This window comes from Euprymna scolopes, chromosome 3, assembly GCF_053919585.1.
Source record: "Euprymna scolopes isolate OS-2025 chromosome 3, ASM5391958v1, whole genome shotgun sequence".
Taxonomy (NCBI): domain Eukaryota; kingdom Metazoa; phylum Mollusca; class Cephalopoda; order Sepiida; family Sepiolidae; genus Euprymna; species Euprymna scolopes.
Genome location: NC_136484.1, coordinates 127,163,853 through 127,181,093, shown reverse-complemented (window position 1 = coordinate 127,181,093; position 17,241 = coordinate 127,163,853). Strand labels below are relative to the sequence as shown.

Below are 17,241 nucleotides of genomic sequence, written 5' to 3'. Positions count from 1 at the left end.
TGGTCCGCACATTCCATGAGCGATGTTTCTGACAAAGGAAGGAGAATTGCTGTTTTCTAGTCGGAATCTATCCATACAACATTTATCGTTGGCTAGTTTTTGACCTAGATGTGTTATTTGTTTAGCTTCTTACATCAAGTGGCTTCATGCCTTGTATGGGGCGATTTCTAATTAAAAAAAATAATAAATGACACACAATTTATATCAAACGCATTAGAATGAAATTTCCTACGGAACCCGGTTAATTTTAACATGTGAAAACGATTTGTAAAATTCTTTTGTTGTTTAAAAATCATATAAATCGTTTCCACGTGTTAAAATTAGACGAGTTCTGTCATGAGGAAGATTTTTTTAAAACAAATTTAAAAATCGTTTTCAAGACAGGGAAACAGGGTTCGTAGGAAATTTAATTCATGTGCTTTGTATAAATCATGTTTTTGGTTTGATTTTATTTTTTGTTTGTTTGTTTTTATTGGTGTGTGGGGGTCATTCTTTGTTTTGTTTTGTTTTTTTTACTTTACGAGTTATCGAGTGTTAACTATTCTGCACTTTTACGGAATATTATATTCCTATAATATTTTCTATACATTTGCATTAAACAAATCAAATAAAGCCGTTTTGGTTTGTTTGTTTTTTTGTTTGTGGATTTTTTTGTGTGTGTGTTTCTGTGTTTTTAATAAGTTTTCCAATTCAGCGGATTATATTAACAATCAAATATTATTTGAACAGGCGAAAATAATCTTCGTTGTTTTTTTGTTGTTGCTGTTCTTTAATCCCCTTAGTGTACTGAAAGATTTATTCAAGTGATAAAAGTTACCAAACCTTTTGAGATTATCTCGTTGCATAATTGGACTTTATTGGAAACGTTTCATAATTGGATAACTCTACAGAGAAAAGTAGTGTTTAATAATAGACTGAATTAATCGGAAATTGAAACGATGCAGATGAAAAGCTTCCAGTAACTAATAACCAGATCGCGGGTCATTATTTATCAATGGATAACGTGGATGCAGCTATTTTACAAGATGCACAGTACTAATGGCACCGGTAAACTTGGCACGGACAAAAAAGGACACAAGTGAACGAATAGGAAAATAAAAAGCAAGAACATATAACAGTGGTTCACAAGTGAACGAACAAGGACACAAGTGAACGAATAGGAAAATAAAAACGAAAAGGAAATAAAAAGCAAGAACATATAACAGTGGTTCTTAACTTTTTTTCTCAGACAACCCCAAACACAAGGAGTGGACCTTGGGTTTACTTTCGGCAGCTTCGTAACTCTCTCTTCCTTCATTTTGTCCTTTAGTCCTCACATTCCATGAGCGGTGTCCCTGACAATGGGGGAAGTATTGTTTTCTGGGTCAGGACCTAGTCGTTTAATACTTATTGTTGGTTGTTTTTTTTTTGTTTTTTTTTTTTTTATTGTTTTTAGCTCTTAGATCACATGATTCATAACGTGGCTGGGATGATTTCTATAAAGAAATATGACCACAACTCTATTAGTTATATATATATATATATATATATATATATATATATATATATATATATATATATATATATATATATATAGTGAATGAATGACAAAAGTCTGAACTGTCATTCATTCACTATATTGCTCTGTAATTACATTGAGCTTCTTAAATAAGGATAGGTATATATTTTAAGGAAATAAGATATATTTCCACAGAAATATATATATATATATATATATATATATATATATATATATATATATATATATATATATATATGGTAGCAGATTTTGCCAGTTTGCTATCACTTCGCAAATTTTGCTGATCGATTTTTTTTTAAACCAAAATTTTAAATAATAAACATTTAATTCATAAGTTTCTTGTAAACACAGCACAAAATCTTCTGCATTTATTCAGATAAATAGATAAATATAAACATTTGGGGTAATTTTGATAAAATTTATTCATCTTTTAAATAAGATCGTAAACAAATGAAAAGAAAGAAGAATAAGACAACACTGAAACCAGAAGAAACGGTTATTGATAAGATGTTCAGGAATAGAAGAACCATATATATTATTTATGGCATCGGATGTCAAATAACTTGCGTGACGATTTTTTGTTGGCACGTGTTGTTTGATCCGGATATCTAATGTTTCTATTAACTTGCCTCCCCACGAGAGCAGAGTTAGACACATGGTCGGTTTTTAATGTGATGAAAATCCAGCTTCTCAAAATGGGGCACTCAGTCATGAAGGATTTCTCTTCCACAGATCAAGGTTAGAAAAGGTGAAGGGTAGTATCAGAACAGATACTGCAGTTTGCGCCAAGCCAAAAGGCCAGGGTTTTCTCAAACCGGAAGTACATTTAAATAAATAATTAGTTTAATTATTATGGGCGAGGAGAAAATCTTTTCGAATCGACATCAGAATAAGCCTTATGGAAAAAATGGCAAAATATCATTGTTGTATAAACAAAGAGATTGGCAAATCTATCACTTATACTACCTATTCAAGGTAGGTGACGATAAATAGAGCATCTGTGAACAACTTTTTTTTTTAGTTTTATAAAAAAACAAAAAAGTTTAATGAACAATATCTAAAGGATAGCCATTGTTGCAGATGGTCTTAATAAAAAAATTAACTTGTTCATACATCCTAGTATTTGAACAAATTATTAAGACCTTGTGCTTAAGGCTTTTAACAAAATTTAACTTTTTTTTGTGGACGAAATGAATCACAACGAGTGCAAAGACCAGTAAAAATTGGTTTCTGATACACTAAAATGAGAAATCCAAAAGAATCTTTACAAAGTAACACATCAAGAAATGAAAGAATAATTGGCTTCCTTATCTATATATCTATAAAAGTGAGAATCTCTGTGTGTGAGGACATTTCTTAACCTATACACTCAACCGATTTTTGATCTACAGACTTGAAATTTGGTATATAGGATATTCAGATATGTGGAAAACTTTTTAATCTGTTTTCATCCGGAAAAAAACGAGCTGCTGAGGGATCAAAATTGAAAAATTTGGTATGTGGCTAACTGTTTCACGAATGCGCATGCGTGACTGGTTCACATGACAGATTTATTATATTAAAAATAGGTACAATTTGAAAACACTTTTTACAAATCGTGTTAAGCCGGCCTAATGGTTGTCGTACTTGACTCACTGTCTTCAGCTTTTCGTTTCGATCTCAGTCCGAGATTTTTTTTTTTTTTTTTGAACAAACAGAAGGTGTCGTCAACATAGCGAAAGTAAACACCAGGTCTTTGAAAACCAGATAACAAGTCATTTTTATGAAAACCTACAACGATGTTAACCAACGATGTCTCATGGGAGAACGTCTAGAGACACTATCAATCTGTCTGTATATAATGTTAAAACTAAATTCCACCGATATAGTAGCAAATTTCATGACGTTCACTAAAACACTTTCGAGGGTAGGAGGAGTGAGTAGTTCACTACGATATAAGGAATCTGTACATTTATTAATCGTCTCTAAAAGATAAACACAGGCAAAAAAAGACACACAGGCAAAAAGACTTGAAATATTAAAGGAACTTATAAAGCAGTGAATATGACAATAAGTTTCTCTATCTATATAAAAGCCAAGTACGTCCAAGGATGGAATACTGTTGCCATATCTGGGCAGGAGTTGCTAAAAACAGCCTATCCTGCCTTTACAGAGTACAAAATAGACTTCGTGGCTTAGCGGGGGATGCCCTTTCCTCTACCCTGCAACCTCTCTCCCACAGAAGAGACGTTGCGAGCCTATCCTTGTTTTATCGTTATTTCCATGGCAGGTGCTCGTCTGAACTCTAATCTCTGGTCCCCTCCCTCGCCAATCTTTCACGAAAAACACCCGTCTAGCTGAATCCACTGTGAAAAATTTCCCCCACTCTATATTTGTGCCTAAATCAAAACGCGGATTCCATGAACAAAGCTTCTTTCTTATAACTGCACGCCTGTGTAACTCTGTTCCGTCTGCCTGCTTCCCACCGGACTACAACTTGGATGTGTTCAAGTCCAACGTTAACAAATTCCTAATGAACCGCCCCCTTAAGTAAACACTTCATCAAATTTCCACACTAACGTAATGTACTTGCAATAACCCTTATCCCTGAGTGGCTTCCGGGCCTTGATAAATGGTGATCACTGTGTAAAAAAAAAATGGAATCTGAAAATGTAAATAAATCTTTAATACAAAATGAACTATAGTGTTCCAAAACTGGGTTCATAACAGTGGCGAGCGGCTTGGCTACGTTATATTTAGAAGACGCTATCATAGATAATGTGGATCTTAACGATATTCTAGCCTCATGAGGTTTGAGTAGACCATAGAGACAGGGGAAGAGAGGACAAGTAGATATAATCAAATTAGAAATAGTAACAGGCAGAGCTCCACTCTTAACTACTTTAACTTGGTCTCGATATATGTAGTAAAATCGCGTGTATCTACCGAATCCAACTGAACAAACTTAAAGTGCCCCCTCAGGATTAACATAATCTTGATCTCTTTGTCAGGTTTCGTGATAAATAAAGCTTTATTAAAACAGATTGTTTTGATGGTACGAATGTTTTCACTTCGCCATTTTTATTCACAAAACAAGACTGGTGTGCCGGTATACGAACGTGAGGAGTCATTTAATCTCACCTTGAGGTTATTAACCTGTGAGTCTGATATAAGCGAAAGACTTTCTAATTTAGCAAAAAAAGACTTTGAATTCAGTTCTTCACGTTTCGAGATTGTAGGAAGAATACGGAATTGTTTTTTCACTCTATATAAATCGTATATTTCTATTCCTTTCTTTCTTTCCACAGTCTGCAATGATTTCAGCTTTGGATACGAATGTCTTGGATCTTGCAAGTGTAATGATGACTTGGAAGTCTGTAACAAATCAACTGGCGAATGTCTTTCGGGTTGTCTACCTGGATGGAAAGGAAAGAACTGTTCACTCAGTAAGTAGAAACTATTTTATACCATCAAAATTATTGTAAACTATATATATATATATATATATATATATATATATATATATATATATATATATATATATACTCGGGGTTTTTTATATTCAAAAGTAATGGACTAATGAATTCAACGAGGTTGTTAGTGCTCAATAAAAAGAGCTGATAATACTTGTTTATTGTTATATAAACATGCTCACATCCCGCTGCTACAAATAGCCACTTGTTTCAATCAAACAACAGATATCATCAGGCAGCGACTTGACTATTCAAAAGTTCAATGAAACTTTTGAATAGTCAAGTCGCTGCCTGATGATATCTGTTGTTTGATTGAAACAAGTGGCTATTTGTAGCAGCGGGATGTGAGCATGTTTATATAACAATAAACAAGTATATATATATATATATATATATATGAACAAATGATTAATAAAATATGTTAAAAGACATCTTGAAAAAGAGGTAAAAACATATTTAATTTTAAAAACGGAAGCACAAGATAAGTGGATTGTCCTTAATCCGCGGAGTTTCGAAGAAATACTCTCCTTCTCATCAGAGGGCAGGAATTAGCAAAATGCAGGATCTGATTTTGCATATAAAAGTATTTAATGAAACTACAAGTAAGTCAAAGATCTTACTTGGTTAGAAAAAAGGGTGAAGTAAGGGGAACAGGAGGCAAAAGAAAAATAATAAAAAGATTTCACATGAATGGATAGTCCGGTGAAGGGTAAAAATCCAAAAATGGTAAAATCCAAAACGGTCGAATTTAAAATTTCAATCCACTGGGTAAATTCCAAATGGTCCAAAATCATCCAAAAGGCAGAGTTCCTTGGAAAAAAGCGCAAATGGAATGAATTCCAAATCATTAAATGAAAAGTACTAGAGATAAAATTTGAAACACGTCTGTCAAGGCTGGATGAATCAAAAAAATTAAGGCTTGAAAAAAAACGAAAAACGGTGACAATTTAAATTTGAAAAGCAAGGTCAAACTGACCCAGACAAAAAGCGCGAAAGTTAGCGTTAATAATTAGGTCAGCTTAGATATGCACGTGAAAGTCTCAGAATTAAATTAAGAAAACTGATCAGAAGAACAAACTTATATATATATATATATATATATATATATATATATATATATATATATATATATATATATAGCATATGATGATAGGCTGTATAAAAAAAATGAATTAAAAAAATTCCAAATTGTGAATCTGTGGAGCTGTCTGAGAGAAGGACTATCTCTTGTTTGATGAGACTTTTTGTTTTTTAATGTGCAAGATGCAAGCACTGATGAATGCTCCATAAATCTACAACCATCTAGTTAAATTCTTTTAAAAAGTTGGTACAAACCTGTTTTTATGCAGCTTGTAGTGTTCGTTGGCAAATAAAAAGAAAAGAAAAATGGCTGCTGCTTTTCTTTATATGCTTGCGATCTTGTCACTTAATGTGCAAATAAAACGCTTCCGGTTTTAGAAAAGGGCTGATTTTTCAGACATTCAAATAGTTTGGATGTGGATGTTGGAGTAGCAAGTTTTGACAGTAGAGTTATGAGTTTTAAAGTAGGGAGTTTTTACAGCAGTGTGTTGAATTTAATTCTGGTAATTATTACTTGGAATGTATAGAATAGTAAACTCTTGACTCTTGGACCACAGTCGTCAGTTCTAACCTCCAGCCCATAGAATCTGCGCTCACAAACGATATCTTCAAATGTCTATTTGTATAAACGTTTGGCTGCTACTTTTACAGTATACGATTTGTATGTTTATTTACAGGAGCTATATATATATATATATATATATATATATATATATATATATATATATATATATATATATATATATATATATAAGCCTGAAGAATCCTAGAGTGGATGAAACGCGGAATATTCAGTGTAGCTTAATCGCCATATATATTTTATAACTTACTATACATATATGTATATAATATATATACATACATATATATAGTATATATATAATATATATATATATATATATATATATATATATACACCCCGTGCCAGAATTATATGCAAACCGATATTTGTGTTCTAACTCCGATAGTTTTCAATGAAAATTTGTGAAAGTTAGCACGTTATATGGCAACATTAACACAAGCGCAGATCTAAAATTTTAAGCTAATCTGCACAGTAATAAACAATTGGCAGTCATTTTGGTGATTTGCATTTTTTTTCAGCGTGCCAACTTTATATGCAAACCAATTCTAAAATATGGTGAAGTGCTAAAAAGTCATCGAAATATTGATTATTCTATGAATTTATAAATTGACAACAACAATAATAAAGAACAAACAACTTTAATATGGTTTCATAGTACAATCAATATCTTATATAATTGCCATTTTTATTGACAAGAGCAAAAAGCGTTTGGTCCATTGAAGATGTCAAACTTTCAATTTCATCTGATGAAATGTCTTTGGCAGCAGTCAGAATAGCATTCCAGAGGTCATCCTTGGAGTTGTACTGCCTTCCTACGGAATAAATATTTTGTTTCAAGATGCTCCACAGATTTTTGATGGGATTTAAATCTGGAGAACAGGCTGGCCATTGCATTATTTTCCCATGTTTGACAAAACTCTCTCCAAATATTCAGTGGCTATCCTTGCAGAATGAGACATTGCATTATCATACATGAATACCATCTTTTTCCGGAATGCCCAATTTTTCTTCTTGTGCCAGGGTTCCAGGTGTTCCTTAATGAAGTCAATGTAGAGTTTGGTGGTAATTTTCACTCCATCTGCGACTCTGAATGGTTCTACCAGCTCATTGCCAATGATTGCAGCCCAGAACATCACACCACCACCTCCTTGTTGACTCCTGATCCTTTGGGGACGTAGACCCTCATTATGGTACCATCCTCCTCTCACCCCTCGGGTCCATCAAGGGTCGTTCGACACTTATCGGTGAACAAAACAGTTTGAAAATTCACCTTCATATGATCTCTTGCCCACTCCATCCTCTTTTTCTTGTGGATATCCTTCATAAAGGGCGGACCTCTGGCTTTTCAAATTTTGCAATCGTCCTCAGGATACGGCAACGAGTTGATTTGGGCACATCAGAAACGCCAGCTTTTTCAAAAACTTGTTTGCTAGTTTCAAGTGGGTTACGGCGAACTTCTCTCTTGATCTTGCTCATTGTCCGACGTGAGATATGATTTCTTACGAATTTTCCCTTTGTCAGAACGTCCGTTGCAAAGTTTAGGGTTAATACAATATTTTTTCATTGTACGATGATCACGGTGTAATTCTGTGGCAATTTCTAAGGTGGAAATCTTATTATGGAGCCTTTGAACAATTTTAGACTTCTCAGCTTGACTTAAAGCACCTTTACGTCCCATCTTGCATATAAAGTTGGCACGCTGAAAAAATGCAAGTCATCAAAATGGCTGCCGTTTACTCGCTATTGCGCAAATTAGCTTAAAATTTTATATTTACGCATGCGTAAGTATTGCCGTATAACGTGCGAAGTTTCACGAATTTTCATGGTTATTATTGATTTACTTTGCTTATAAAATACCTATGAACACGTGTTTCGTCGTATCTACAGTTCAACAACGATAACATATGATGAACACTATAGATACGGCAAAACACTTGTTAACTATTTTATAAGTAATATATATATATATATATATATATATATATATATATATATATATATATATATAGTTTAGATGTATTACTAAACTGTTTTCTTTTCCGTAATTCAGTAACGGACACTATAAATTAATTGTGGCTTTATTTTCAGGTTAAAACTGAGATATCTCTATTTTCAAGAGATGTTATTATGTATTCATCTCTTTTTTTTGTTTTTTTTTTTTGTTTTTTTGTTTTTGACTAGAAAAAAAAACATTAATAAAATTATGTTATTTTTTATGTTTTTATAATTTTTCACAAAACTTATACATTTGATTAGAACATTTGTTTTAATTATAAATCAACATTTAGTAAACTAATACGTGATTGTTATTGTTAAAGTGTTTGAATTATTTTGTTATTTTTTGTTGTTTTTTAGATTGTGACTATGGCACATACGGACCAAATTGTTCACTGTATTGTGGCTTCTGTAAGAATAGTGCAACATGCGACCCAGTAAACGGATTTTGTCCGCAAAATATCTGCGAATTTGGGTGGACTGGTGAATATTGTACGGAAGGTGAGTTGTTGTTTCTTTTTCTCTATTTTCTTTCGCTTGTGGGGTTGTAATGATGTTAGATATTCGAGTGGGCGAGTTAGCTAGTACACATGATCGCTGGTGCATGAATTGGCAAGTTGGTGGTGTGACAGGAAATCGGGTGGATAAGGGGTCAACAAAGGTTAACGATAACTGAAAAGCCAGGGGGGGTTGTGATAATGGAAGTCGAGGATACGAACTGGTCATATATATGAAGGCAAGGAAATCCTGTGTGTAGAATCTTCTAGATTATGAGGGAAGTGATCAAGAGATAAGACGCCCAATATAGATTAAAAAGGTTATAATCTAAAAATTTGTACGCCAAATAGACTCCTTTGCACATACACGCGTTCTTTCTTTTTCTTTCTCTTTCTTTCTTTCTTTCTTTCTCTGTCTCTCTCCCTTTCTCTCTCTCTGTCTTTCTGTCCCATTGTTGATGAAGACTACCACTATGTAAATTCTCATCAGATTGAGATAATTATGATGCGATTAAATATGTGAAACCAATGTGTGACTCAATAAACATAACGTGTCTCAACCTTGATATTTGTCAAATTATTTGCCTGCTTTTTATTAAAAAATAAAGAATGTTTGACGATTTTTAATTCTTAGCATTACATATCAACAAGTTTGAACAGACGTATATTCGAAGGATACTTATTAATTGGTGTCTAATACCATTTGTTAAAATTGTACAAAACTTGGTGGTATCTGAATTTTCACGACCACTTAGTAATTCGCAATTACATTTCCACAAGAACTTGGATCATTTGGATAGAGCACTTGGTAAAATTCAGTTGTAAAGGTTTCACCTCTAGAGGTTGATGGTTCAATCCTCACTGCGGGTGACACTCAAAATAAAACTGCGAATTACTGAGCACTTCTACTCAGTCATTAGTAAGGCTATGACAACAGAATATTCTTATCATTGTTTTGACTCTCGAGTATATATCCGACACAGTTAGACACAGTTAATCAATCGAGAACCACGTCATTCTATATAAAAGCATATAAGATATCAACGGATACAAACTCGAGAGTCAAAACAATGAAAAAAGAATATGCTCTTGTCCTAGCCCTAGTCATGACTGGCGGAACGAGAACATACTACCTCTGTTGATTAAATAAAGGGTTCCATTCAAAATTCCGTACAGACTCGAGTTCAACAGAAAGGTTCTCGAGTTTGATAAGATACACCTAAAGAAGAAACGATGTGAGAATAACATTCACGGTGAGAACAGTAGTCACAAGAATCCAAATAATACGAATAATCAATCGTCATCTCAAAAATTCATAAACGCAATGTCTACTCACCGTCTAGCTGAAACTACTGTCAGTAATTTTCCCCACTCTTTATCTGTGCCTAAATCAAAACGCAGATTCCATGAACAAAGCTTCTTTCTTAGAGGTGCGCGCCTGTGGAACTCTCTTCCGTTTGCCTGTTTCCCATCCGACTACAACTTGGATGTCTTCAAGTCTAAACAAATTCCTGATGAATCGCGCCCTTAAGTAAGACACTTTATCAAATCTCCAATACTAACGATAACTACAATACTATCCCATTGATTACACGCAATAATCCTGCTCCCCGAGTGGCTTCCAGGCCTGGATAAGTGGGGACCTCCATGTAAAAAAAAAAAAAAAAAAGATTTTTTGACAAATGCAATAATATAATTTATGAACATGTTGTGAAATGCGATTACCATTTTAAGATAGAAATAGATGAAATCATAAATAACTAGGGGGACCTGTGGAAATTCCACTACAGAGTCTTTCATATCTAATATATTGATGTTGGCATTTTGTGGATGTTCAATGAGACGCCCTGATATTTTTGTAGCTCTTTTGTTAAAACTGCAAAATCATTTATCTAAGCTAGCAGGGACGCCTGGCATAGCCCCATCATAAAATATGCTTAAATATGATATTTTAATGTATGCATATTTCGTATATATTATTATAGAGTTAATTTTCTATTTATTCTTTTATTTTATAAAGTTGTGATTTCAGAAAAAACAGTTTATCCGTATGACTTGGGTGCATCAGCTTGAATCAAAACCGAAATCAAAACTTATGAAGAAAAAATATATCTTGAGTTCCTTCAGTTATAAGCGAAACCGAAACCAAAACTTATGAAAAATTATTGGTAACACTATTTATTACAAGAAATGGAGATTCATACACAGTCACTCGGAAGAAAAAAAGATGTAAGCATAACATACAAAATAACACTCACGCTTATTAAGTATTAATATATAGATAGTAAAAAAAAAGAAATTCAGAGAAAACTGTTTGGAACTATCAGATGAAATATTTAACCAAATCTGACCTGTATATTAATATCGTATTTATAGCAAAAAAAAATGTAACGTCGAAGTAAGAAATCGGTACAGAATCTTTAACAGAAGTTGATTTCGTGACGTCAGCCATGACCCGATAGATGTTTTAAGTAATTCGTAATTGTATTATTAGTGTCCCTCGTATTAAGGATTGACTCTTCACCATCTAAAAGACTGCTCACTTAGAACTGATTATAACTTAGCACTTTATTCGTTGCACGCAAGTTCAGGTCAAAGCGTTCTAAGAAAAACAATGAAAATGGGAAGTGTAGTCCGAATAATATTAGGTTGGTGCAAAAATAATGTCGTTTTTGGCCTGAAGTTGAACGTCAAAAAATTAAATTATTTTTGCACCAACTTAATAGAAATAATACAAATAATTTATTTTATTGTTTTTTTTGGGGGGGGGGACAATTTGATAAATACAAGCATGATGAGAATAGTAGTCCAAATAATACACATTGTCATTTTTTGTTTCAAATCTAAAGCTAAAAAAGAAAATGTATAAAATGGACAAAAAAATGGTAATTTCATTACTTAAAATAATCCGAGAGCTGATTTGATTCCTTTTATGTCCGTATCGTATTTTTAGAAATGGTTGCCTGGAAATAACTATAAAAAGATTCCTGGTAATTTCGTTTCAAATTAGGTTAATTCCAGAAGCGTTTTTTTTTCTTTTTTCTTTTTTTTTCTTTTTTCTTTTTTTTTTTTTTTTTACTTTTTTACTAAAAAGCTCTTATGTTAAATAAGCAAAAGTTGTTTTCCATTTAAAAAAAAAAAGAAACATTATATTTGAATTTAAAAATAATCTCTATTGATTATTCTTCTATAAATATTAAAAGAAGTTGTTTTTTGTGGGTTGGGGTGAATGGGGAGATGAGGTAAATATTAATATAAAAATATGAATGAAAATGAAAAGAAAAACAAAACTTGTGTTTTTATGCCTTTTTTTTTTAATTCGGCATAAATATATTACATAACATTATAGTAGTAATACTAGGGCACTCGTTCCATTAAAGATAACAGCGAGAAATGTTACATTTATCGATTCTGATATGGTTTTTGAATCTGACAAAATCAACTAGTTTAGGGTCATCTTAGGATTAGTTTAGGCTTAGTTTATGTTTATGTTATGGTTAGTCTAGAGAGGGTTATGTTATGATTAGTTTAGGGTTAGCTTATGGTTATGTTATGGTTAGTTTAGAGTAAGGTTAGAGTTGTTATGGTTAGTTTAGAGTTAGGTTATGGTTATGTTATGGTTAGTTTAGGTTTAGTTTAGGGTTATGGTTTGGTTAGTTTAGGTTTTATGGTTAGTTTAGAGTTAGCTTAGGGTTATGTTATGGTTAGTTTAGGGTTAGCTTAGGATTAGTTTAGGGTTCTGCTATGGTTAGCTTAGAGTTAGTTTAGGATTAGCTGAGGATTAGTTTACAGATAAATAAGGGTTAGGGTTAGGGTTAGGATAAAAATCACAGTTCGACTTTGTCCGGTTAAAAGTTTACAGCACTCATTTCTCAAGCAAAAATAACGAATATTGATTTTCAAAAATATGCAGATAAAATTTTGCTATTTTATCAGAAAATTTCCCGAAAATGTCTCCTTAATCTATCTTTTACTATTATTTGTGATTTCATTCACTCCGTTTCAATTTGTATGACATAGCTTATCTTAAGCTGATATGGCAATTTGTTCCACAATTATACTTTGGAGTTCATATATTAAATCCATTACTCTTTCTGCTTATCGAAAAATCGGTTCCCGCTGTCGCTCTAAACACTTTCTCACACCCGAGACTATTCTCTATCTCTGGAAATCTGTCAGACCATTTATGGAATACTGTTGTGATATTTGGTCTGGTGAATCTCTGTCCCATTTGAAGGTTCTTGATAAAGTGAACAAAACGTATCTGTAATTTGATTGGCCCCCACCCTTTCTTCTTCACTGCAATGTCTCTCATAGACATGAGGTTACTAGTCTCAGTTTTTTTATATATAAATATTAAACCCTGTGTATCGCTTTATTGCTGGTAACAAATGCTCATTTAAAAATAAAATATAAAACTGGCTTGTCAGTTTGACACCTTCTGGCACTCGAAATGGTCCAATTAGTTCATTGCAGATTATTCCAGTCCAAAACATGATACCTTTACCTCCTTGTTGACAGCGGAATCGATGAGGAGTAGGGATCCAAGAGGACTCCAAACTTTGGCCCACTCATCTGGTTCATCAAGGGTTGCTCTGGCCTCATCGCTGAAAAAAAACTTTTTCAAAGCTGGTTTTCATGTATTTCTGAGCCGAAGCCAAACGTTTTTCCTTATGTTTGGTTTAAAACAGGTCTTGCTATGGGCTTAATGCTTCTTGCAATTTCGTTTAAGACATTGCAGTGTGTCTTTCTGGACAAGGAAGGTATTCCAGCCTTGTCAAATATAGCAGCACTTTTGCTGCCTGGCTGCTTGATAAGTTGAATTTTTCTAACATCACGAGCAGAAACTGACTTTCTTGTGTTTTTGTCCTTCCTTGGTTTGATGTTTGGATTTAAACGAATAAAGACAATGTTCTTCGATCTCTTCGAATCTCCTTGGCTAGATCTACAAGAGATAAACCTTCTGCAAGGCCTGCAACCACACGTTCCTTTTCATTATCTGTCAATCGACCCTTTCTAGGCATTTTGGAAGACCTGCAATAGAGTGATACACACTTAAAATTATCAGAAAATAGAAAAATTAGCATAACTTTCAAAATAATTGTTTAGATTCCACAAAATTCAGGGAAATAAAGCACTTTGTTATGCTCTTTCCGTGTACCAAATTTCACTTCTCTGGATTTCATAGCAATTTCAAAATTTAAAAAATATTGACATGCAATAAAGCGATACACAGCGTTTATAGCTTAAAAAAATAATTTCTAAATTAAGCAATGCCAGCATATTGATTAATGAATTAGTTAAAAATTGACCTTAGCGAACGGATGTAATAAAACCACATGATTCTAGCCAGATATTCAAGTAGAGCAATCATGAAAACTCACCGCCCGCTCAATGCCTTATAAAGTGCAAGGGTTGGCTCACAATGTTAATCAAATAGTGCGAAACACAAAACGTCTCTCTTTCTCTCTCTCTCTCTCTCTCTCTCTCTCTCTCTCTATCTATCTATCTATCTTTCTGTCTTTTGCTTTCTCTTTGGTTTCCTGTAATTGTACATTTTGTATGGACTAATAAATCTTCTCTGAAAGAGTATATGTGGAATCAGTGAAACAGCAGACAAAACAGACAACCTAGCTTATCGACAGCCGTGTATAAAGTTATACACATCTCACGACGACATGACATTCGTAACACAAGTAATAGCTACGTGCAATTAGTTCTTAACACAGTGCAATGCATTAACTTTTTTTTCTTTAAGAAAGAAACATGGTCGAAATTTAATCTTATCTTTAATATCCTTTTTCTGGTCTTAAAACTCAATAGGGAATTGGGTGCATTCTTTTTTTTTTAAGTCTAACAGTATTATTTATTATTTGTTATGCTTAGCACTTTAATCGCTTCCCTTCATAAATAAAAACATATCCAGCTGCCATCTTAAGAAAATTGACTATTTTGGTTAATTATTTTCTTTTTCATCTATTTCTTTTATACATGTTTTTTGTTCATTTTATTTTATTTTATTTTATTTGTTTTTTTTTACTTTTTTTTTTTTTTTTTTTTTTTTTTTTGCCGGAGTAGGTCAATTTTTAATTGATTCAAATAAACACTTCTAAAAAGAAAAAAAAAAACATTTAATTTGTAAAAGTTTTTCATGTCAGACTTAATTTCCTGGCTCTTGAACCAGAAGACTTCCAAAATCTAGTGGGGATTTTCTCGTTCAAAGATATGCACATCTAATGAAATGTTCATGAAGATCCCATGGGAATTTGTTTAGAGACTGACAACCTGATAATTGGTAAAAATAAAAAAAAGATTTAAAAAACTTAGCGAAGGTATTAAATCGACTTTCCAATACGTGTATAACAAACATAATTCAAGAATAGGATCTATTATATAATCAGCAAAGCTTAAGCTAACCCTAACACTAAAACACTTGTAATTAGGGTCATACAGTGAAAGTAAAATACTCCTGATGAATAAATAAATGTTTTTTAAAAATCAAAAATTGAATATCAAAAAATAAATAAAAAATGTATTTCAATAAGTCTTTATTTACTTGTCTCGCCAAGAGGGCATTTTTTTTTTTTTTTTTTTTTTTTTTGTATTTATGAAGAGCTACGTTTCTATTTTTCTAATAGTTGGAAAGAACTTAGAGCTTCATGCTTTTGCCAACATTCGAAAAGTGACCATCATAGATTCAACAGGATCTGAACTTAGTATAACTGATTCCATAGTCTGTGATCGTATCTATTATAAAAAATACAGTGGAAAACCCCTTACTATTCATCATTTTTATGTAGCTTGTTGCTGTTTTTATTTATGTATTTTTTTTACATAGTTTTATCTATCTTGATCGATTTTACACTTTATTCAAAATGGTTGAAGTGTTTCATGTTTTACACGCACCCAAAATAATCATTAATATATATATATATATATATATATATATATATATATATATATATATAACTATTTTTAATACTTACAGATACTAGTGCGTAATACTTTCTGAAATCAACAGTGTAGGGAGTCATGATTATCGCCGGTCGAGTTATTCAATCCTAACCACAAAGCCATCTCTGACTCCATTAGCAAAGAACATACCTCTCGGCCGGCATGAACCATGTAAGAATTCAGTTGAAATTAAAATGTATGAAGCATAAATGTCATTCAAGTAGGTCTTGAGTGATCAAATGATTTTTAACATCACGATCTACGCAGGTTAGCCACTTGACCGATTTTTACATTTCAACATACAGTACTCAACGTCAGAAACCCAGTTCTTAAATAGACAGGCATAACTACATATATATATATATATATATATATATATATATATATATATATATATATATATATATATATATATATATATATATATATATATATATAAGAGAAAAGAAAAGAATTTAAAACTGTAATTTAAAATTTACAATTAAATTCATCATTCGACAGAATACTCTTAAAAAACATTTTCAACTGTAATGATATATAAATATCAATATTTATTTTACATTGAAGTTTACCTTCGATTATACAGGGTAAATATTTAATTTCCGCTGTATTGATTGTTTCTTACACAAAATGGACTCTGATTTATGAAAGTATGATAGGTTATGAAAAGGAAGGGTTGTAAAGAGATAGCTTCGAATTTGGGGGTATCAAAACCAAAGCAAAATATTATGAAAGTAAAAATAAAATAGATAAACCCCATACTTTATTATACCATACCTGTTCACACTGAAACACTTATCACAATATTCTGTGGATCTATATTAAAAAACCTTGTTAAACTTTGTGACATATTTCCATTCTATGGAGGTCAGGCGCGAACGAACACCCCATAATTTTATTATACCATATTTCTTCAAACTGAAACATAATTATCAAAGTATACTTACGCAGATAGATATGAAAAGTCTTTATTAAAGTTTGTGCCTATTTCCATTCTATGGAGGCCAGGCGCGAACGCAGACCCCACAATTTTATTTATTTTATTATATCATCCCTATTTAAGTTAAAACATACTTATCAAAGTATTCTATATCACCTTAGTCTATCACCTTAGTCCATCACCTTACAGATGCTATACTTCTGACTGACAAACAATATGGA

The 17,241-nt window shown here is 32.4% G+C and overlaps 1 protein-coding gene across 4 annotated transcripts in view; it reads left to right on the top strand.

Moving 5' to 3' along the window:
* The window catches only part of LOC145258892 (uncharacterized), a 381,700-nt gene that overhangs the window by 250,488 nt on the left and 113,971 nt on the right, over nt 1-17,241 (top strand). For all 4 annotated transcript variants that reach the window (XR_013864110.1, XR_013864111.1, XM_080116649.1 and 1 more), the window contains exons 8-9: nt 4,807-4,944; nt 8,990-9,130. Coding sequence is in view for 2 of the 4 variants with exons in the window: in XM_080116649.1 (XP_079972775.1) it covers nt 4,807-4,944; nt 8,990-9,130 (279 nt within the window). In the remaining 2 variants the exon portion in view is untranslated. The remainder of the gene's footprint in view (nt 1-4,806; nt 4,945-8,989; nt 9,131-17,241) is intronic.